This window comes from Mytilus galloprovincialis, chromosome 8 (assembly GCF_965363235.1).
Source record: "Mytilus galloprovincialis chromosome 8, xbMytGall1.hap1.1, whole genome shotgun sequence".
Lineage (NCBI taxonomy): Eukaryota > Metazoa > Mollusca > Bivalvia > Mytilida > Mytilidae > Mytilus > Mytilus galloprovincialis.
The window spans coordinates 86,133,744-86,158,541 of record NC_134845.1 but is presented as its reverse complement, the minus strand read 5'-3'; the positions used below and the strand labels follow the sequence as shown (position 1 = coordinate 86,158,541).

Here is a 24,798-nt window from a genome sequence, read left to right as displayed (position 1 = left end):
TTTTTAATTCTATTATAAACTCTGTTCCTATCAAAGAGCACTCAAGAAGATCGATGGATTGAGGCTTATGTCAAATTCAAGTAGTAAACAACATCTACTGTAAAGATCAAGTTAAATGGATTTTTTATAAAGCAATTTCTAAGAAAATATAAAAGCATATTAACATGATTTAATAAGCAAAACTATCTGTTTTTTTATTTGGTCAGCTTCCGTATGCAGAACACCACAATCTAATCTTTACCCTTTCCTTTAAAAGAGTCAACATGTATCTTACAGACATTGGTGGAACATAGTATGATCGATTGATCATGTTGATTGCTGTCTAATGTCGAGCAATAAATATATGAGGATGATAAGATTTTGATGTATTGTAACATGAATTTAATCCCCTTTTGTTCCAAGACTGGTATATATGCTGTCAGAGTTGACCTTTAACCTTGCTAGCGCTGACCTTCAGCAGGAAAACCTTTCTTCCCTTACTACAGACAAATTGCTTGAAATCTAATTACATTTTGGTTAAGAAAAATTGTAAATAAAGTTAATAAAGACTACAAACACTGACAAAAGATCTGCAATTAACACCACATTCTCCAATTTATAAAAATATACACTACAGTATTATATGAGCTGCATGGAATGGAAATTAACCTTCTGCAAGTGCACACATACGTCATACAAGATTTTGATTGATTTTGGAATACTCAAATAAGAAATATAAGATGAATTTTGATGTGTTTTGTAGTGTTATTATAACAACTCAATTTTTAAACTGTTGCATGCTTTCCGTAGATGTGTTCAACTCAAAAAAGGTTAACAGCTGATGCATTGATATTCATTTGCATAAGGTCAATTTCTCTCTCTGACACAGCTCATATATCAAAAAACAAGAATGTGTCCTAAGTACATGGATGCCCAATCCGCACTATCATTTCCTATGTTCCATGGATCCTGAAAATGGGGTAAAATCTCTAATTTGGCATTACAATTAGAAAGATCATATCATAAGGAACATGTGTACTAAATTTCAAGTTGATTGGACTTCAACTTCATCAAAAACTACCTTGACCAAAAACTTTAACCTGAAGCAAGGACAAACAGACAGACCGATGGACAAAAGAATGAATGGACACACAGACCAGAAAACATAACGCCCATAAATGGAGCATTAAAACACCAACTAGGTTCCATGTATCCTTATTATAAGTTCATTATAGTGTGAAGAAAGTGAATGGAGGTTAGAGCTGTGCTAGAGTGAGGAGGGAACAACTGTGAATTCATTATTAATCGTTAAATACCAATATTCGTGGGTTTCGTTGGTACAAGTGAACCACAAATTTAAATATTCAACCAATATCATATTTGCTATAGGATTTGTATATAATGATTGGCAGAACCACGAAATCAAATATTCACAATATGCAAGTTTTCAGCAATCCACGAAAATTATTACCCACAAAAATATATCAATCCACAGTATAATTTTTAATAATATTAAACCATTTAACCACATGATAAAGTGTATATAAATTGATGCAATAAATCTCCTGAAACCATCACTAGGTGTACCAATGGATACTTAACATGTTTACAGTATACTAAATGGATGCAATAAATCTACAGAAACCATCACCAGAGATATATTAATGAATACTTAACATGTTTAAAGTATACTAAAATACTAAATTTATACACTAATTCTCAAGAAACCATTACCAGAGATATTAATGAATACTAAACAATGTTTAAAGTATATTCTAACTAAAATACTTACACATAACTATAAAAAAAACAAAATGTTTCAAAATAAAAAAACATGACTTATTCTTAAAAGGATTTCACATTTAGTTTCCTCAATAAAAAATTATTGAGATGACAATGAAAAAGCAAACCAAAAACAACACCTTTGCCATAAAATAACTACAAAAATACACATCTGAATATTATAAGATTACTGTAAGATTACTGTTAACCAACTTATTTTCGCGGATACTTTATTTCGCGTTTTACCCATTCTAGTCCATTTCACGCCTTTTAAAATTCGTGATTTTCTTATTTACTTGATGCAGATTAATAATGATTAACCTATTCGCGACGATTTATATTCACGTTATTTTTCTCCTCGCGAAAGTCGTGAATAAATCGCTCGCGAAAATAAGTTGGTTTACAGTATATGATTTTAATGACTGGCATATATACTGCTACAGGTAATAGATATCTAGACTTCACTCAAATTTATTTCATCTTAAGTTATTAGGTTCTTGGAAACAGTAATTTACAATTATCACATAAAAAAATAATTATCAACAAGTCGAAACCTTCATTTTTTTTAAACCCCTACTGGAAACGCCATTTTAACGGCTTCCCACAACTACTCACAAGATGTTCTTTTAATCCATAAAATCCAGTAGAAAGATAATCAGTGGTGTTTGACTATTCTAAACAAATTTTGAAATTGTCTGACCATAATATTACATATTTGTACCTCACAAGAAATTTGAATGAAGTCTGCCAAGGGGGAAGTTTGCAATAAAGCAGTAATTTTAGTACCTGAATTTTGACATAATGCTTGACCTAGGCCTGCAAGTAACATTCACAGTAAGGCCAAATTATATGAATATGAATAATCTTATTTTCAGCATAAACAACCTTAAAAAATATTATAGATTGTTTTTTTGTTAGTAAGATACCTGTAACATAATAAAAAGTCTAATCTATTGTGATATGGCTAAGATTGCTAAGTAATGTATGCTTGTCCTCAATCCATAAATTACTTATCCATTTTTTGCAATATGATTTTTCTCCACCAATTATTGTTTACAGTCATATCAACAGGGATCTCCATGGCCTGTTTAACGATGGCGCCCCGCCATCGTTCAAATGTCTTGCGCCATCGTCAAATGACTTGCGCCATCGTTAAATTGTTTTGCGCCATCGTTAAATTGTCTTCCGCCATCGTTCAAAACTTCATCGTTTTTTGCAGCCCGACGCCATTTTTTTTATCAATTATTATCAAATGCATGTAATTGCATAACCCTTAGGCTTTTTATGTTATAATCCAATACAGTTCTAACGCCTGAGGGATATCCGGATTAAGATCGATAATCAGTTGTACCTGAGCTTGTACAGGTAGATCAATAAACCACACAGGAGAATACTTATCTGAGAATAGACGATCCATTTGTCGAATTAATCAACTAAGTTTTAGCAAATGATTATGATAATTTAGATTAAATAAAAAAAATTAATAAACCAGTTACAAAGAAAACAGTTTAACACGTGCTTTATTTTGACTTACGCAATCAGCATCCCCCTTTTTTAAGAAGTACAAAATAAGACGCAAAACAATAAATATTATTTCATTGCAAATAACTTGAATACTGCTGTAACGATAATTTAGAATTACTTTAAAAGTTTAAAAGTAAAAACTTAAATATTTCCTGTAAAGAAATATCGTATCGTAATTCCGAATTCATTTCGTATATTACAATCAAATTGATACATCCGCGTTTCCGGTTTCTATTCAGACTCAAAAGATGCATGTTGCACAGCATCAATTTGACAGATAAAGTCATTAAAAAGTTTTCATTTGTTTTCAAAAGTTCTATAAAAATTGTAAAGCTTAAAAATAAAGAAAAATTGAAATAAATTTTAAAAAGCAACCTCAATCAGGCATGCGCCAGAAAGTAATCTTCAAAATGTTGATGGTTTTCTGTAACTAAAGAAGAAGAAGAAGAATGTTTGCTTTACAAATCTCTTTAACCTTTTACATAACCCGTACGAATCGTTTTGTTGTTGCTGCAAATCAGCCATAAAGGTAATGGGTTCTGAATTTGACAACTGTCCATGAAAAATAAGCTCCACATCATTTGATTTTTAACCCCCATATTAACAATTACCAAAAATACAAGAAATCTACATGGGGACCTTCATGACAGCTTTTGGTCATTCTCGACTAAAGGGGGACTATAAAGACTTGGCATTTGAATGGTTAAAAACGGCAATAAATGAAAATATTGATACTTCTATTCTATAGTGAAAATTCAAATAAATATAATTTAAATAAGCAATGATTTAGCATGTTCACGATTCCTTGTATAGAGGGATAAAATACTTCCGATCGCGCTACACTGTACAGCGTAGACACGGTTTGTAATGTGTAAGTTCCTCTATCGTTCAATTTTCATCCATGGAGATCCCTGATCAACCGAAAAAATCAAGTTAAGAATAAAAGTTTAATTTCTAGAAATTTTTGGCTCCTCAGAGGTGAACATCCTTAATCGTGTTAATCCAATAATTTTAAAATACCAATATGAAAATTAATATTTAAAATATTAAATATAGCAATGTACAATCATATTTATGCAACTATAATCATATAGTTATCCTGACTGTGTGAGGGCTGTAAAGCCAGTCAAGGTTGTTAAAAACGCACATACAAGTAAGTAATATAAGTAACTACGATCATGACAATACCCACCTTTCTGAAGTATACAGAGACAAAGTAAACATTCCGGGTGTACTGGATTCCCTCACTAAGAAACATCCTTCTCTTCCTTCCTTTCTTAAAACCTGCTCACTCCGTTCTCGAGAATAACTTTTACAAAACCAACTAAAAATAACAATATTGTTATTTATAGATATACACAATTGGATATACATGTATCAATTTATCAAAGATTATTTCTTTCTCATTAAAGTCATATGAAACGAGTGACTGATGAAAAATAATGTTTATCCAATTCTTGAACCAATGCATGCTTTTATCATAAACTGAATCTTCTGTGCTTGATTTTATCATTTTTACGCAAATACATCGTATAATCGTCAATTTGTTTTCTTTCTGTCTGTTAAGTTTTAACAAATATGGTAGCTCATTAAATACTGTGTTTTGAAGCCGAACTTTACTGATTGTCACCTTATAGTAAACAATCAACAAAAAGTATGGGTATTGAGCACGTCTTTATTATGTATAATCAGATAATTGTTTATTTAAATGACAGATCCATGCGTATTGCGATCACCAGATTTTTACGAGGAGGGTCACGTTAAGGTCACTATGCATACGGAAAATGTTTCAGCAAATTGCTTCCTGGAAGCAAGCAATTAAAAAAAAAGTTACCTCCTCTAAATGTGGACAAATTAAAGAATTTTCTTCAGAAAAAAGTATATGTACATAATTTATATAATGTAAACTATCCATTTAGTTATAAAAAACATTGCATATTTTTTTTTAATTTGAGGTTTCATATGTCTTTAAATAACAATCTAATTTAATTGGAAATAACATGTTAAAATATTCTGTAATTTTAATACTATGAGTCAATACAAAGGTTAAGTCAAAGGACCTAGTATATTTGTACAAAAGCAGTAAATAATTCTATAATTGTTCAAAGCAATGGAAAGATTCAGGGTTCATATGTAATATATAAATAAGTTGTTTTATTGTATTTAAAATGTTATTCTAACAACTTATGTAGTAAAAGTAGCGTCAATGTAGTTCTGATTTTTTTCTTTGAAATACATCTCACAATGTCACACATTAACAAATTTGTATGTTTTCCTGATGGCAAATTGTCAGTTTCTAATGATTTTTGGTTTAGCATAATGTAGTTACTAAATGTGGCATAAATAATTTTTCTGTAAAAGCAATATTGAAAACAATACCTTTAGAAACTTTACCATGTGAAATGACACATGCTAGGAGCACGGTCAACTAACTGCACCCCTCCTAGAAATCAGAGAATTGTATTTTGCATTTTGTGTATTAAAACATAAATCAATCTTTGCATGCTTTACAAGCAGTTTAATACATACTCAAATATTTCTAAATCAAACTTTTTCTTTATATAATTAGCTGGAATATATCCTTGCAACCTGTAAAAATAAAATAATACAAATATTATCATGATTATTAACAGGACATTTAACACTAAAACCAACTATTAGCCTGGAATTTTCATAACATTGTAATGAAGTAAAAATTTTTGCCCCAAATCAAAATGTGTTATGTACACTCTCGAGTAACAAGTATAGGAATGGAAAGCAAATATTTCTTTTAAAGTTAGGGGCCTCGGTGGCAGAGTGGTAGTAGTTACTACTGTAATCCCTAGCCAGTCAACTCTCGTGTGGGTGCACTTGACTCCAATCTTAATTGACTAGGATTGTCAATTTTCCTTTTGAAGGTCGGTGGTTTTTCTCCTGAAACTCAGGCTTCCTCCACAAATAAAAACTGGCCATCACGAAATAGTTTAAATGTGATGCTTAAAAGTGACATTAAAACACCAAAAATCAATCAAGCCATCTTTTAAAGTTATCAATTAGAAATAACAAATGACCAATCAGAAAAGACATTGCCTTCACCTCTTTTCCAAGGAATGAATCGTTTAAATATTTGAATTTCTTTACCTAAATGAAAAATTGACCCACCAGGAGGGGCACTTATAAAAATGTAGCTTTGATATTTGAACTACACAGACACACTAAGAAAGGCTTTTAACTTTCTATAACTTACCCTGCCTTGTTTTGAGCTAGCCACCAATGATCTCTGGTATCATCCACAACTTCATATTCTTCTCCCTATATAAAAACCATAATACTAAATTTAATACAGACACAGATATGATTATACCAAACTAGCATACTATATAAATAACACTGATTAAGTAATAGTATATATATATTACAAATATATAAAATTATTCCATTTGATTATTATTTACCTTCTGAAGTTCAAGGTCACCATCTTCTAAGAGTAAAGTTATGAAAAGCAATGTAAAATTACCTGTTGAAGTTCAAGGTCACCATCTTCTACAGGAGTAAAGATATAAACAGCAATAGAAATTTACCTGTTGAAGTTCAAGGTCACCATCTTCTACAGGAGTAAAGTTATAAATAGCAATATAAATTTACCTGTTGAAGTTCAAGGTCACCATCTTCTACAGGAGTAAAGTTATAAATAGCAATATAGAATTTCTTGTCACGGGACTGATTGTTGTCCTCAGGTTTTGGCGGGAGTGGTTTGTTTATCACAGACTGCTGTTTTGACACAGACGGTACTGTTGCATCATCTGAAAAGTTTAAAAATCAGACTAATGACAAAATTAATGGTTTGATGAACAAATATTATAAATAATATAAATTTTAAGACGGTACAGAACACCTAAGGGAATTAACTCTTTCATATCTAATTAAATTATTCCTGTTAATTGTTTGGTTCAATTTTCTTGATTTTTAGGTCAGAAGTCTTTTGTTAAAATTAATGAAAATTATAGTAGCCAACTTCAAAGTGTTATGTACCCCTTCATTAAAGTTCTATCTTCCCTCAAGCTATATATCATATAAATTCATGAAACCCTTTGTATTTTTTATATTTGAAACATTTCCAAAATGCAGTTTCAGTTAAGCTTAGTATGTATTTGGAAATATATTACAATTCTCAATTCAGTATGGGAGGTTTAAACAAGTATTTAGTTTCTTTCTGTCTTCAACCATTAAACTACTATGTGTGACTTTTGTCATTCCGATTTAGCAGTCTGCTACTGCTACGAGCGACTATTGTCGTTTGCGTAACTTGTTTATTTATCAGTTACTATGGAGGGGCAGGTTTCTGTAAACCTGAAAGGACAGCCCTAACGACTTGTATGGGTTTTGATTGGTTAATAGTCAATGGCTTTTCAAGTTTCTCTTGTCCAGAGAAAAAAGTGCTTGGAGGTCCGTACCCAATGCCATTAAAAAAAAAAATAATCTGAAGCTGAAACCTAATGAGGTTAAACTTAGACGGAAGGAAGGTCTTCTTGCTGTATAATTTCAAGATAAGCGAGATGTACACATGCTTTCTACCATTCATCCTGCTACAGTCAGTGTTCTAAACAAAAATGGTCGAAGGACAAATAACCCAATTGTTAAACCAACATGTGTAGTGGACTACTGCTCTTTCATGGGAGGTGTTGATTTGTCTGATCAGATTAATCAGTACTATTCTTGCAAGTGGTATAAAACTCTTCTTCTACCTGTTGAACTTATGTTTAATAAATGCTTTTATTTTGTACAAAAACTATGCACCAGTAAATAAAACCAGAAAAGAGCATAACATTTTCAGGACATCTGTAGTAAATGCTCTCATTCAGGAGGCTGTTAGTTCTCCATGAGCGCAAAATTGAGATGGGGAGAAAAATCTTAGGAGAAAAACCAATGCGGTTACTTCATCGTCATTTCCCACATCATATTCCTGCAAAGGAATAAGCAAAATGTGCACATCCAGCTAGAGAAAGTCTTTGAGAGAAGCATGTAAACAAAAGCAAACAAAGTTTGGTGTCCTACATGCAAAGTTGCATTGTGTGTGTCTGATTGTTTTCAGGTGTACCACACACGATAGAACTATCGATCAATCCTCTTACCTGCAGGTGAAAATTCTCGAGACTCTGAATAAATAGTTATTATTGTGCCTTGATCAGTAATTTTGAACATTAGTAACATTTATTGATTTTACAAAGTATTGTGTTATATTTATACTGTTTTATTTACATTTTAAAGTGTTATTTGTCCTCAACGAGTTTTTATTACTTACCTGTGTCATACCTGTAGTATAACCTGTTACTTTTTTTTTTGCCAAATATTTTTTAGCAAATATCTATAGCTACAAATGTTCTGGTTTTCAGAGTTTTATGTTTATTGAATTGTTAAATTATATTAAACTATCAAATTTTACCTTTGTATACCTTTATTTACACATGCACAGGTAAAAAATAACCAAAAACACAAACAAACACAAGAAATGAAAAATTCAGAAACTAACAAATTTTTAATGCAGCAGTCTAAGGGTTAAGATAATTAGCTTTTCATCTGGGTTTTCATTGCTTTTCTTGTGGTAACAATCTGCTCTATCATCCTCTGTGAGTTATTAATATAATATGCTCTTCATGATAATTTTGTTTACCAATTTTGATGAACATGTATTTTTTTCTTCCTCTCTTTATGAAAATTTTTCAAACTCCGTTTTTATAAATAAGTTAATTTTGCATTCTACATCTTATAAGAACTGAACAAGCTATTTGTTAAATGACTATTGAAGTGATACTGATCAATGCTGATAGAGATCTGACCTTGTGAGTCATAAAACTTTTGAGTTAGTTTTTTGTACTCATACTCCAAAATCAACCAATCAAAATGCTATATTTTATGTTTTGAGCATGATTTTTGTGCTACGAGCACTGAGCAAAGTTTTATGACTTTCAGGCCTGGCCTTGTGGTCATCAAACTTTCGAGTCTGTTTTTGTACTCGTTATTGAAAATCAACCAATCAAAATGTTGGATTTCATGTTTCGAGCATGATTTTTGTACTCCAAGCACTGAGCAAAGTTTTATGACTTCAACTCCTGGTCTCTCTTGGAATTATAGTCTATATTTTCCTGTCAACCCTATAGTTCATTTATCATCAGCAGCATCATCACTATATCCCTAATATTGAGGATGACTTACCTTTCTCTGGTGTAGTAAGACTACAGCCTACAGCATTTCTATCTATCTGATCACAGCAGGAATATCGTCCCAATGATTTGGTCCAGACTCCAGGATGGTACTTTGGAAAGAAACAAGCATGCTTCTTCCCAGCAGCTGTAAAGAAAGAAATACAAAAAAATATAATAATATTTTTTTCTTTTTACAAAGTTATATCAAATGCCATAATAGATAAGACATTTCATACACATATCATTAAAAACTGAAAACTATATAATTTAAATTTAGAATGTATTGCGTTGTTTTTATTAATGCGAAAAAAATGTGAAATTTTAAATAATGTATCAAGTTTGCAATATTTAAAAATCTTGCATAAATTATAATATTAGTAGTGTTTTTTCTTCATAAAATGTTCAATTCCAAGCATTCGTTTTTAAACTTACTGTAACTTTCAGCTGAGTTTGTGTGACCCCCACCCCCTTTAAAAATAATAAGCACTGTTAAAGGCGGCATTCTGATTTAATTCTAACTGTAAAAGTTAAGTTTGCTAGTCAATGTACACCTCCCCCCCCCCCAAATTGAAAATTCCTGGCTATGGGCCTTAAAATTATGCAATAAACTTGGCAATTACATACTGGTACAGATAACTTAATTAGCTCGAGAACACCTTTAACTTATCAGGGATGAATTGCTTGTGGTTACAGTTTAAATTCAAAATTTATCTTGTACAATCATTCTACAGAAGAGAGAAAAGATGATCTAATTTCTTGTGTAGAAGGGAAAAGACCAATCAAACACTTGACCAAAGGTCAAGTTAGAAACACTTTGCTAAAGTCTTTTGTTTAATTGATTAAAAATAATAACCATATATATTAAAATGACATTCCCTTTTATTTGTTTAAAACTTTTTTCTGACAAAATTAATATCAAAGACCAAACAGAAAATGTTTTCAACCATACTAAGCATTGTTAAGGATTATAAATGGAAGCTGTATCTTACCATCCCTGAGTATTTCTATCCATTCCTTTCTTTGGTCATCCTTCAGGGCAACAATATATAATGTAAAAAATTCTGCTCCTTCCCCGTACACTACCTGCAATAATCATCATATATATAGAAATATTACCCTTATAAACTTTATTATTTTGTACATAAATTAGGCTGTAATTAGTTTTCTTGTATGAATCGTTTTACATTTGTCTTTTCACAGCCTTTTAAAGCTGACTGTGCAGTATGGGCTTTGCTCATTGTTGAAGGTCATACAGTGACCTATAGTTGATAATTTCCGTTTTATTTTGTCTCTTGTTGAGTGTCGTCTCTCTGGCAATCGTACCACATATTCTTATTTCTATTATGTCTATTCTTTAATCATGTTAATAGAATTTTAATTGAAACATGTGCATAATGATGTTAAAAAAAGAGGGACGAAAGATACCAAAGGGACAGTCAAACTCATAAATCTAAAACAAACTGACAACGCCATGGCTAAAAATAAAAAAGACAAACAGAAAAACAATAGTACACAAGACACAACATAGAAAACTAAAGAATAAACAACACGAACATGTTAAACATGTTAAAGGCATGATAAAATTATGAAATAAATTAAAATAAAATGTAATGTAAATTTTCTTAGTTTCTCACATTTGTAGTACTTCATATAACATGTACAAACTTTGTGGATTCCTTATTATTTGTGGGAGAGCAATTTTCATGGATTTTTGTGGGAACAAGTCTTACATAATAAATGTATGTTAAATATCTATTTCATCAATTATAAATTCTACATACACAAACAATTAATAATACTTATAAATTACGTAACACTTGAAAAATTGTTTAACCTTGACCAAAAAAAGACTTTTTACATTCCCAAGTTATATAAATAATGTAAGTGTGGTAAATTTCAATCTGATTAAAATAAAAATCCTGTATGCAAGCCTTGCTTACAAGGAACTATCATTTGGTTATCTTTTCTGTTCTGGTAATAATTACAACAGCCAATGAAAATTCAGCTATTTGAAAGTGTGTTTAATTATCATGATTATGACAAAATCTGATCTGTTATTCTGTCATGTCAGTGGTTGTTGTTTGGTGTATATACTATTAGTTTTTTGCTCATTTTTTGTACATAATTCTTCCAGTTAGTTATTACCGGTTTGTATTGTTTTATTTTTATCATTTCAGTCCTTTTACAGCAATGCAGTGTGGGTTTAACACATTGTTATATCCTGTACAGTTTTCTTTACTTTTGATTCATTACTATTAAATGGATACTTATTTTTGTGTTTTTCGTGGGTACATCATGTACATGTACTTTTAAGTCAAGAATATTTGCTTATATAATCTATGCAATCTGATGTACAGTAGCTGTGGTCTGTTTATGTAGTTCATACGTGTTTCTTGTTTCTCGTTTTTATATAGATTAGACCTTTGGTTTTCTCGTTTGAATGGTTTTACACTAGTAATTTTTGGGGCCCGTTATAGCTTGCTGTTTGGTGTGAGCCAAGGCTCCGTGTTGAAGGCCGTACCTTGACCTATAATGGTTTACTTTTTTAAATTGTTATTTGGATGGAGAGTTGTCTCATTGGCACTCATACCACATCTTCCTATATCTAAGAAATATTTTTGGACTTACCTGGAACACATTGACTTTATTGTCTAACGTTCTGTCTTCTACAGCCTCCACTACTTTTATCTTCTCAAGTTTTATGGAACCTTTCACTTTACCTTTTTTCTATTACGAAAAAAAGAAGAGAAAAATCATTCAAATATAGCTATATCAAAATGATTATTCAACATGTTCAATGACAAATGATTAAAGTACTTTTATTTAACTTTAGGGAAATGGTGCATGTACATAATATCATTAATATGCATGATATATGGTTTAGTAAATTCCTTAACTAGATCTTGTTAAATTCTTAAAATTGTCAAGCTGCACTGTTTCTGAGCGGAACTCCTCTCTTTCACTCTGAACATGTACAACTTACTCTCAGTTCAATGAACTCGTTTCCAATGTTAGGAGTAATCATTTTCATGTGTTTTAACCAAATTCATTGCACAGTTTACGTTCATTTTGCAGTGGTTATAGAATACATGTATATTATCTTAATTTGTATAAATATTATCGGTTTAAAAATCTAAAAGATTGAAAATGGGATCAGTGGCGGATCCAGAACTTTTCCTAAGGGGGGGCCCGCTGACTGACCTAAGGGGGGGGGGGGGGGGGGGGGGGGGGGGGGGGGGGGCTCCAGTCATGCTTCAATGATTCCCTATATAATCAACCAAATTTTTCCCACGAAAAGGGGGGCCCAGCCCCCCAGGATCCGCCTATGGGGATTGAAAGAAATATCCACTGGGTTCAATTATCTTTAGAAACTCTTGTTTAAACTTTGTATTATTAAAGCAGTTTTCTCCCCAGGGCCTGTGGTACCCTGGTGTTATGTTTTTTACCATAATATTATCTTGAATGACCTTATAATAGAATGTAAAGGGGCCATGTTGCTATATTTTGGGGAAAATAAATGCTCTGTTAATGTCCATGGTGCTAATTGAATATTCTGGGTAAAATACTGATTAAAGTATAATACATAAATTACTATCTTAATCCTTGATATATTTGGAATTGGGTTGAAAGAAATGTGTAGATCTACAATTAAATTAATTGCCATTCATTTTTAAAAGCTGGAAAAGGTAGGAAATAATTGATGTGCGCTTGTCTAATTTGGAACTCTAGTGTTTTAAAATAAATCACATTTTTTTTTAAAGTTCATTAATTTATGCATGACATAGACATGATAGAATCAATATCAACATGATCAATCGGATAAATGTCGAAATATCTTCCCACTACTTCATGCAGGCTTATATTTTCCAACCAAGTTTCCTGTTATCAACATGGTACTTGTAACTGATTAAAAGATTTTAGAAAAATCACAACTATTCACATTATCAAAGCTTCCCCGTTTTCAGCACCTCTTTCGCGACCCTCAATTTATGCCAACTCTAAATGAACACCTCTTTTTATTAGTCTATTGTTGCTGATTGCTATCATTTTATTGATATTTTGACAAAATTGATACACATCATCATGACAAGCATGACAAGTTCTTGAAATCAAAAGTGAAATCCAAGTATTGTCTAATTAAGGAAAAAGTCGGAGAAACCTGAAACAACATGAACAAATTCTTTTGCCATTCATGATTTAATTTATTCATGTTTAGTCTATGGTTTTGAAAAATTGGGGCTCCAGTAGGATTTCTCCTTAATAAAAGCCACAAGGTCATATCTAAAATTGCCTCTGGTCATAAGGTTACTTTAAAGCAAATTTTACAGGTTAAAGGTTACAGGTCATTTAAGATGAGATGTCAGGTGGCAAGGCCCACAGTCAAACCTGCAAGGTTGCAGGTCATATTTGACCATGTTGGAATCACATAATTATATACATTTTTCTTTTACGAATTGTGACTTGGAAAGAGTTTTCTTATTGGCACTCATACCACATTTTCTTATTTTTATGATATATTCGTCTAAAAGTAAGATATTATTAGAATTTTATCAGACTATGCATATTCATACAAAGATGAGGGGGGGGGGGGGGGGGTAGAAGGGGTGTCCTGATCCCAAATTCCCAGGCTTAAAAACACCCAATTCTGGAGTCCCAGTAAAGGTCTTACCAACCCCCCAACCCCCCCAAAAAAAAATCATACATGTACCGGTAATACAGATAACCAGGAGTCCAAACATTTTTTTTTTAAATCTTCATCTTACTGTACACGTGTACATGTCTAACTGTGCTAACCCCAAAGTAAAAAAAAATTTAACCGCTGACAGACGTCATAATTTTAATGTAACTAAATACATGAAATATACACATGTATTTTCCACTTCTGAATTAATATCTATCTTTTCCCAGAAGTAGCTATTTCCTCTAAATTCAGAAGTGCTTTTAACTGTAACAGGAAGGTATTTGTAGTAGGAAAGTCAAATGTTTGTGGCGACATAAAGTGTTTATTCTCTTCTTTTGTACACATGAACTGCATGCACTGGAAACTGCATCATGATATTGTTTTAATGATCGAATAATGCATGATCATGACATTTGTGTACAAGTGAAGATTATTAGGCCAAAAAAATAAACATGTAATTTAACTTAGAAATAGCCTACATTTTGTACCTTAAAACTTTTTTCGTTCATTTTTCAAGCACTGTTAAAGGTAAATTTTCTCTCCTACAGAGTTGGTTCTCCCATGAACAAGAGGCTACCAATGAACCAGTATCAACCATCTGTCTATTTTGAATTCGATTGATCATTGTTGATATTACATGTATATGCAACAACAAAAATCTGTGTTGAATGAAAACGGTGTGGGGCAAAATATTTATCTTGTTTATCTTCCTGATCATTTTCATTGGACAAATTTTATAATAACTTTCAAGATTATCATGATAATTATGCAAACATATATACATGTAAAAATAAAGTTGAATGGTGACTCAGGGGAAACAACTTTAATCTGTATAAAGATCTTATGTTCTGATAATTTTTGCCATGTTTGCTGTAAAGTTTCAATCCTTCTGGTAGTGTTATCAGATTAAATTTATAGATTGTAGATCTATTATAATTAGGTGAAAACTAAAAATTGGTCAAAAATCATCATTTTTTTACAAAACATTTTGCAAAAACAGTTAAACCATTTACATGATTTAGGTGGTACCGAACAGCTTGACTAAAATTAATTTGGTTTGTTTAATTCTAATAAAATTTTTGACAAAGTTATAAACTTTAAAAAAAACTTGAATCACATATTATATTCGAAAAATTTCATAGGATATGTACAGATGGACAAACACTAGTTCTGATTTAATATTGAGAAGCTTAACCTTTCCTTAACAGTTAGAATGTGATTAAAACGTTCAGCTGATTTTTACAGAGTTGTCTCCCTGTAGTGTTTTTACAGAGTTGTCTCCCTGTAGTGTTTTTACAGAGTTGTCTCCCTGTAGTGTTATTTTTACAGAGTTGTCTCCCTGTAGTGTTTTTACAGAGTTGTCTCCCTGTAGTGTTTTTACAGAGTTGTCTCCCTGTAGTGGTAAGTACAAAGTCAAAAAATGAATTGAAAGTATGCAAGATTTATACAGAGTTACATTTTTTGTACCTCCCTAAATAAAATGAAAAGAACCAATCAGGTCTAACTTATCAAACAATCAGTGGTATTTCTTCTAGGGTCAAGTTCAAGTATATCCCCTTAAGGTCCATCGGTGTTTAGATATATTTCAAACTACATGTACAATGTACATTCACATTTTTTCAACTAAGAATTAAATTGTATTACCAATAACCATGGTAACTCACCTCTAATGTTCCATCTTTATAGCTTAAAGTATCATTATCTAATATGAACCAGCGACTTTTATAGTTCTGTGCTGTGATTCTGCTTTTGTTCACAGAACGCTTCATCATGAAATCTTCTCTTTTTGTCGAATCCATTTTTAGGTATTTTTAGTTTTTCACAGTCAAATGACAGTCCAGTTTCTACATCATACACATCTCAAAAAACATTTATTTACAGCAATTTAGTCTGGTCTATTGCTTATCAGCATTTACCACCAAATCATTATATCCAATCCAAACAGTCATTCTTACATGTATATTCTTTTTCATGCAAACCAAATAGTTTAACATCTGAAAGGAAAAGTATGTATGTAAAAGAACATGTCAAATTTATATATGTTATATGAAATATACAATATAAGTTGATATAATATTTCCATGGTCATATAAAATGTCAATGCCTTCAGTATAAATATATGTAATTTCATATTTGAATTTTATGATAAAAGGATGTTTGCTCTTGCATGACTCTATTTATAAATGACAAGCTTTTCAAAAGAGTCTTTTAAGGTGGCTGCTGGGTACAAAAATTTCAGCAAAAAATTAAAACCTTTATTTTTTCATTACAAGTTTTATTTATTACACTATTAGTTATTACTTTATGATATGGTACAAAAATCAACCCAAAAAATTGTTTGGCCACAGATGACTTTTAAAATGTTTATATATCATTGAAAAAGCTCCAAATTATCTCCCTTTGCTGCAAAAATGCCATTTTTTGGCATTAAATTTGAAATATCTTTTTTAACTCATTGGTGACTTATATTTTTTATTATTGTTTTCAAATAAGCTGTACATCATCTAAATAATTGTAAAATTTAAGCGATTTCTGAAATTACGTACGATTTCTGTAATTACGTACGTTATATTTTTATTTCTATATTACATCTATTTCTCCTATTAGTTCAACAGAAAAAAAGGACATTAACAAAAATGTATGCTTCTTCCAGAGGCAGATTGTGAGCTTAAATGAACGGTGACCCCATCTTTTTATTTCATTTTTCTTTTAAGTATATATATGATAAAATTAATTCATAAAAAAATATAGCGAAATCCTATATTAGAAAAAAAAATTGATTTATACACAGGAGCCCCCTTAATAATGTTATTGATTGATAGCACATGTATAATGCCCCTTTTATCATGTTTATCATGTTAATTTATGAAAAATTGCTAAGTTTCATAAAAAAAAAATATTGAAACAAATTACATGTAAACTATAAAAAATAAGAGGACATAAACCAAAAATTCAAAAAAAGGAACAGACCGACAAACAAGGGCTACACTTAATGCCCCCACCTCAGACAAAATGACATTCCTAATAAATACATTAAGACTGAATATGGATGTACACCTTGGAGAAACTAGCTAGGTCATGAATTGATGGTAAGGTTGAACTTTGTCTAAAATATATAAGAGAACACAGGTAATAATCTTTTAACACACTAGTAAGAAGGAAATAGAAAGTTAAACTACTACATGTACTATAATGAATTTAAATGTTTTATGATGGACATATACGCTATTTGAAACTTTTTACTTCTTTTCAAAAAGGTAAATGGCAAATGTAAAATGTTAAAAATACATTTAGGCATTTAGGGTTGGTTAGGGAAACCAAATACAAACATACATTTTTATTTTAGCTACATGTACAACAATGTAGGTAAGTACATTGAGAACATTCTAAGGTGTATTGTTTTTTAATTGTTTTTATTATTTTTCTTCTTCATTTATTATGTTTATCATTGCTTTATTGATGATTCTTTGATAGCATGGATAGTGACAACCATCTCACATGTATGAAATAAAAATGAATGATCCGGGGTCATCTGTAGTGTTTCTTCACTTTTAAAAGTATATGAAAATTAGATTGAAAACTTGAAAGAGATACATACTTGTAATTATTTAAGTTATTGAAATAATCAACATGATCAATTGTCACTAGCCCTGCTTGCACAAGTTGCACAACTTAAAAGAAAAAAAATCAAATGGTAATTCAGCAGCATTGACTTATCTAAGACGGTTTAAAAAATGGACCCCTAAATGGTTGGTGACTGATTCATACCAATCCTTAAAAATATAGAAAAGATGTGGTATGATTGCCAATGAGACAACTCTCCACAAACAACACAGAAATTAATATCTATACGTCACTGTACAGCCTTCAACAATGAGCAAAGTCCATACCAAATAGTCGGCTATAAAAGGCCCCTGAAGTGACAATGACAATGTAAAACAATTCAAAGGAGTAAAAAACTAACGGCTTAATTTATGTTAACAAAATGAACGAAAAAAACAAATATGTAACACATAAACAAAAAAACACTGAATTACAGCCTCCTGACATAGGACAGACACATACATACAGAATGTGGCAGGGTTAAACAGGTTAGCAGGATCCCAACCCTCCCCCTATTTGTTTCCCGAACTAAATTCATTTTGACATGATTAGTTTAAACATATTTTGACATGATTGACAATAAATAATTAAGATTTTGATGCCAATGAAGTAAAAGTCATTGTTAAAAGGTGCTATTGATGTCAGATGCAGTTCTATTATTAAACAATTAATCTTTTGAGCTTCTCTAAACAAACATATACAGATGTATTAAACCATGTAAAGACCACTAAAGATAATTTAATGGCATGTCAGCTTCAACTTACATGACAAATAGATAAAAAGTAACATACTCCAGTGATTCTGAGGTTAATAAATCTTAGTGATCGAGATGATTAGTGATTAAAATACTTAGGAAGTTGAACACTGGATAGATCCAGGAAGTTAAAACTACTGTTAACCAATGAAAATTTTCCAAAATTTTCTCATAAGTAGCTATTGGAAACAGAAAGGGCTTTCACTAAATAAGAAATGCATACACTCGTTACATTTTGTAGTCATCAATGTTTCTTTGATAATATTTCTTTGTGGATTAATGAAGACCAAACCCTGCTGCTTTCGGTAAACGAAACTTCCAAAGAAATTGAACCTGCCCAGTTACCTCCCTGTAATCAAACACAATTTGTTTAACAAAACGAAACATTAATATAAAATATTCTGTATTCTATCATTTGAGGCTATTTTAAATATTTAAAAGCATTTATTTATATATTTATCAACTAATATTTTTATTTGATATATCAAATATTGATAAAATTAAATAAATATAAATGTTCGTTTTGTTAAAAAAAAAATCAAAGAGACAAAGACCAAAACACAAGTTTACAAGCAGGTGGAAGTTAGGTCCGCTGCTGTATGCCCTGAGGTAATCGGTGCCCTGAGGTAATCGTGGTAATGCGTCATTGATTAAATACGCACGAAAATATAGTTCTTATTTAGATAGATCTTAATACCAAATTTTAATGTGACCAAATACCAAAGATGTCAACAAACTTCCCAAATGATTTTATTATTTGTATTCACCGATCATTCACTTCGTATGTACGTGTAGGGTGGGGATGGCTGGTAAAATTATAAACTTTTTTTTTATAAAAGTTCAATTAATGATCTGAAGTATTCATTCATTACAGGGTTACCTGAGGTCACCCCAATAATAACAACAAATACAACCATTAAACTCAAGTCAACTGAGGTAACTTTATATATACATCGCATAAACAATACAAATCTATGAAGTCCTACATTCTAAATTAAAAAAATGTGTAATTAAAATATAAATGTATACACTAGCAAAGTATGTACTAAAAATTCTTTCATAACCGGGTAACCTGCGGTAACCAAAACAATAACAGCAAATACAACCTATTTAACTCAAGTTAATTCAGATCACCTTTACATATACATCACATAAACAATATAATTTCAATGAATACCTACATTAAAAATTAAGAGGTTGGTTTATTACACCATAAATGCATATACTAGCAAAGTATCTACTAAATATTCTGTCATGCACGGTTACCTCAGGTAACTCATAAAATATAAACAAGTATTATCCATTCATATCAAGTTAACTTAAGTCGCCTTTCCGATATATCACATAAACAATATCCATCTATGAAGTCCTACATTTAAAATAAAGAAATTGTTTGATTACAACATAAATGTTAACACTAGCAAACTATCTAAAAAGCTTTCTTCATAACATGGGTACCTGAGGTAACCCCAGACATAATTACAAATATAACCCACATAACTGAAGTTAACTGAGGTCACCTTTACATGTGCATCACATAAACAATACAACTTTCATGAAGTCCTACATTTAAAATAAAGAAGTTTGTTTATTACAATTAATGAAAACACTAGCAAAGTGTCTACGAAGGATTCATTCATTACAGGGTTACCTCAGGTAACCATAACAATAATAACAAAGATAACCAATCTAACTCAAGTTAACTGAGGTCACCTTTATATATATACATCACATAAACAATACAACTTTCATGAAGTCTTACATTAAAAATAAAGAAGTTGATTTATCACACCATAAATGGATATACTAGCAAAGTATCTACTAAATATTCTGTCATGACAGGTTACCTCAGGTAAACCATGAAATAGAAACAAGTATTATCCATTCATATCAAGTTAACTTAAGTCGCCTTTTAGAAATATCACATAAACAATACACATCTATGAAGTCCTACATTTAAAATAAAGAAATTGTCCGATTACAACATAAATGTTTACACTAGCAAACTATCTCAAAACCATTCGTCATAACATGGGTACCTGAGGTAACCCCAGACATAATTACAAATATAAACCACTTAACTGAAGTAAACTGAGGTCACCTTTTCATGTGCATCACATAGACAATACAACTTTCATGAAGTCCTGCATTTAAAATAAAGAAGTTTGTTTATTACAATTAATGTAAACGCTAGCAAAGTGTCTACGAAGGATTCATTCATTACAGGGTTACCTCAGGTAACCATAACAATAACAACAAAGATAACCCATCTAACTCAAGTTAACTGAGGTCACCTTTTAATATATATACATCACATAAACAATACAAATCTATGAAGTCCTACATTTCAAATTAAAAAATTGTGGAATTACAATACAAATGTATACACTAGCAAAGTGTCTGCTAAGAATTCTTTCATAGCAGGGTTACCTGAGGTAACCAATACAATAACAACAAATACAACCTATTTAACTCAAGTTAATTCAAATCACCTTTACATATACATCACATAAACAATATAACTTTAATGAATTCCTACATTTAAAATGAAGACCTTGGTTTATTACACCATAAATGCATCTACTAGCAAAGTATCTACTAAATATTCTGTCATGACAGGGTTACCTCAGGTAACCAATGAAATAGAAACAAATATTATCCATTCATAACAAGTTAACTTAAGTCGCCTTTCAGAAATATCACATAAACAATACACATCTATGAAGTCCTACATTTAAAATAAAGAAATTGTCCGATTACAAAATAAATGTTTACACTAGCAAACTATCTCAAAAGCATTCTTCATAACATGGGTACCTGAGGTAACCCCAGACATAATTACAAATATAAACCACTTAACTGAAGTAAACTGAGGTCACCTTTACATGTGCATCACATAAACAATACAACTTTCATGAAGTCCTACATTTAAAATAAAGACGGTTGTTTATTACAATAAATGTAAACACTACCAAAGTATCTACGAAGTATTCATTCATGACAGGGTTACATGAGGTAACCCCAATAATTACAATAAATGCAACCCATTTAACTCAAGTTAACTCAGGTAACATTTATATATACCTCGCATACACAATACAAATATATGAAGTCCTACATTTTAGATTAAGAAATTGTGTCATTACAGCATAAATGCATATACGTGCAAATTATCTACGAAGTATTCTTTCATAACAGAGATACCTCATGTTATTCCAAAAATAACAACAAATATAATCCATTCATATTAAGTTAACTAAAGTCGCCTTTCCTGAATATCATATAAACAATACTTATCTATGAAGTCCAAAATGAAAAAGTAAATGGTTTATTAGAAGTTACATGTATACTCTGGAAAACTATCTACGACGTATTCTTACGTGACAGGGTTACCTCAGATAACCAAAACAATCACAACAAAGATAACCCATGTAGTTCAAGTTCACTCAGGTTACCTTAAAATATATATACATCACATAAACAATACAAATCTATGAAGTCCTACATTTCAAATTAAAAAATTGTGAAATTACAATATGAATGTATACACTAGCAAAGTATCAACTAAGAATTCTTTCATAGCAGGGTTACCTGAGGCAACCAAAATCAATAACAGCAAATACAACCTATTTAACTAAAGTTAATTCAGATCACCTTTACAAATACATCACATAAAAAATATAACTTCAAAGAATTCCTACATTAAAAATTAAGAGGTTGGTTTATTACACCATAAATGCATATACTAGCAAAGTATCTACTAAATATTCTGTCATGCACGGTTACCTCAGGTAACTCATAAAATATAAACAAGTATTATCCATTCATATCAAGTTAACTTAAGTCGCCTTTCCGATATATCACATAAACAATACACATCTATGAAGTCCTACATTTAAAATAAAGAAATTGTTTGATTACAACATAAATATTTACACTGGCAAACTATCTCAAAAGCATTCTTCATAACATGAGTACCTGAGGTAACCCCAGACATAATTACAAATATAACCCACATAACTGAAGTTAACTGAGGTCACCTTTACATGTGCATCACATAACCAATCCAACTTTCATGAAGTCCTACATTTAAAATAAAGAAGTTTGATTATTACAATTAATTTCAACAATAGCAAAGTGTCTACGAAGGATTCATTCATTACAGGGTTACCTCAGGTAACCATAACAATAATAACAAAGATAACCCATCTAACTCAAGTTAACTGAGGTCACCTTTATATATATACATCACATAAACACTACAACTTTCATGAAGTCCTACATTTGAAATAAAGAAGTTTGTTTATTACAATTTATGTAAACAATAGTAAAGTATCTACAAAGAATTCATTTATTACAGGGTTACCCCAGGTAACCCAATAATAACAATTAACAAATACAACCCATATAACTCAAGTTAACTCAGGTATCACCTTTAAATATATATGCATCACATAAACAATACAAATCTATGAAGTCCTACATTTTTAAATTAAGAAATTGTGTAATTAAAATATAAATGTATACACTTACAAAGTATATACTAAGAATTCTTTCATAGCAGGGTTACCTGAGGTAACCAATACAAAAACAACAAAAACAACCTATGTAACTCAAGTTAATTCAGATCACCTTTACATATACATCACATAAACAATATAACTTTAATGAATTCCTACATTAAAAATTAAGAAGTTGATTTATTACACCATAAATGGATACACTAGCAAGGTATCTACTAAATATTCTGTCATGACAGGTTACCTCAGGTAACCCATGAAATAGAAACAAGTATTATCCATTCATATCAAGTTAACTTAAGTCGCCTTTCAGAAATATCACATAAACAATACACATCTATGAAGTCCTACATTTAAAATAAAGAAATTGTCCGATTACAACATAAATGTTTACACTAGCAAACTATCTCAAAACCATTCGTCATAACATGGGTACCTGAGGTAACCCCAGACATAATTACAAATATAACCCACTTAACTGATGTAAACTGAGGTCACCTTTACATGTGCATCACATAAACAATACAACTTTCATGAAGTCCTACATTTAAAATAAAGAAGTTTGTTAATTACAATTAATGTTAACGCTAGCAAAGTGTCTACGAAGGATTCATTCATTACAGGGTTACCTCAGGTAACCATAACAATAACAACAAAGATAACCCATCTAACTCAAGTTAACTGAGGTCACCTTTTAATATATATACATCACATAAACAATACAAATCTATGAAGTCCTACATTTCTAAATTAAGAAATTGTGTAATTAAAATACAAATGTATACACTAGCAAAGTATCTACTAATATTTTTTTTCATAACAGGGTTACCTGAGGTAACCCAAACAATAACAGCAATTACAACCTATTTAACTCAAGTTAATTCAGATCACCTTTTACATATACATCACATAAACAATATAACTTCAATGAATTCCTACATTGAAAATGAAGAAGTTGTTTATTTCAGCATAAATACGTATACTAGCAAAATATCTACTAAGTATTCTGTCATGACAGGGTTACCTCAGGTAACCCATAAAATAGCTACAAGTATAATCCATTTAAATCGAGTTAAGACAGATCGCATTTTCTAAATATCGCATAAGCAATTTACATCTGTGAAGTCCTACATGTAAAATAAAGAAATTGTTTGATTACAGCATAAATGTTTACACTAGCAAACTATCTAAAAAGCAATCTTTCATAACAGGGGTACCTGAGGTAACCCCAAATATAATTACAAATATAACCCACTTAACTGAAGTTATTTGAGATCACCTTTACATATATATCCCATAAACAATATAACTTCAATGAAGTCATACATTCAAAATGAATAAGTTGGTTTATTACAAATAATGTAAAGACTAGCAAAGTATCTACGAAGTATTCATTCATGACAGGGTTACCTCAGGTAACCCCAATTATAACACCAAATACAACCCATTCAACTCAAGTGAACTCAGGTAACATTTTATATATAATCGCATAAACAATACAAATCTATGAAGTCCTACATTTTAAATTAAGAAATTGTGTAATTACAGCATAAATGCATATACCAGCAAAGTATCTACGAAGTATTCTTTCATAACAGGATTACCTCAGGTAACCCAAAAAATAACAACAAATATAATCGATTCAAATCAAATTAACATAAGGTTGCAGTCTTATTATTGACTGCTCCATAGGCTTACATGCAAAACAGCTGATCTTAGAAAACAAAATTCATGTTCATATCATGAATGTACCAAAGTGAAATTGTGATTTAA

The 24,798-nt window shown here is 30.8% G+C and overlaps 1 protein-coding gene across 4 annotated transcripts in view; it reads right to left on the bottom strand.

Annotated features, from left to right (window-relative positions):
* The window catches only part of LOC143042720 (tyrosine-protein kinase Tec-like), a 33,418-nt gene extending 14,567 nt beyond the window's left edge, over positions 1-18,851 (bottom strand). Inside the window, exons 1-10 of one of the 4 annotated variants that reach the window (XM_076215156.1) lie at positions 18,729-18,851; positions 15,813-16,142; positions 12,096-12,194; positions 10,457-10,550; positions 9,478-9,612; positions 6,910-7,067; positions 6,512-6,576; positions 5,815-5,874; positions 4,478-4,609; positions 2,548-2,577 (exon numbers count right to left, since the gene is read on the bottom strand). In XM_076215156.1, coding sequence (XP_076071271.1) covers positions 2,548-2,577; positions 4,478-4,609; positions 5,815-5,874; positions 6,512-6,576; positions 6,910-7,067; positions 9,478-9,612; positions 10,457-10,550; positions 12,096-12,194; positions 15,813-15,947 — 908 coding nt within the window. In that variant the 5' untranslated portion in view covers positions 15,948-16,142; positions 18,729-18,851. Of the gene's footprint in view, positions 1-2,547; positions 2,578-4,477; positions 4,610-5,814; positions 5,875-6,511; positions 6,577-6,909; positions 7,068-9,477; positions 9,613-10,456; positions 10,551-12,095; positions 12,195-15,812; positions 16,143-18,515; positions 18,645-18,728 lie in introns of those variants that run through there. The other 3 variants (XM_076215158.1, XM_076215157.1, XM_076215160.1) reach the window with 3 other exon arrangements.
* Positions 18,852-24,798: the final 5,947 nt, after the last annotated feature.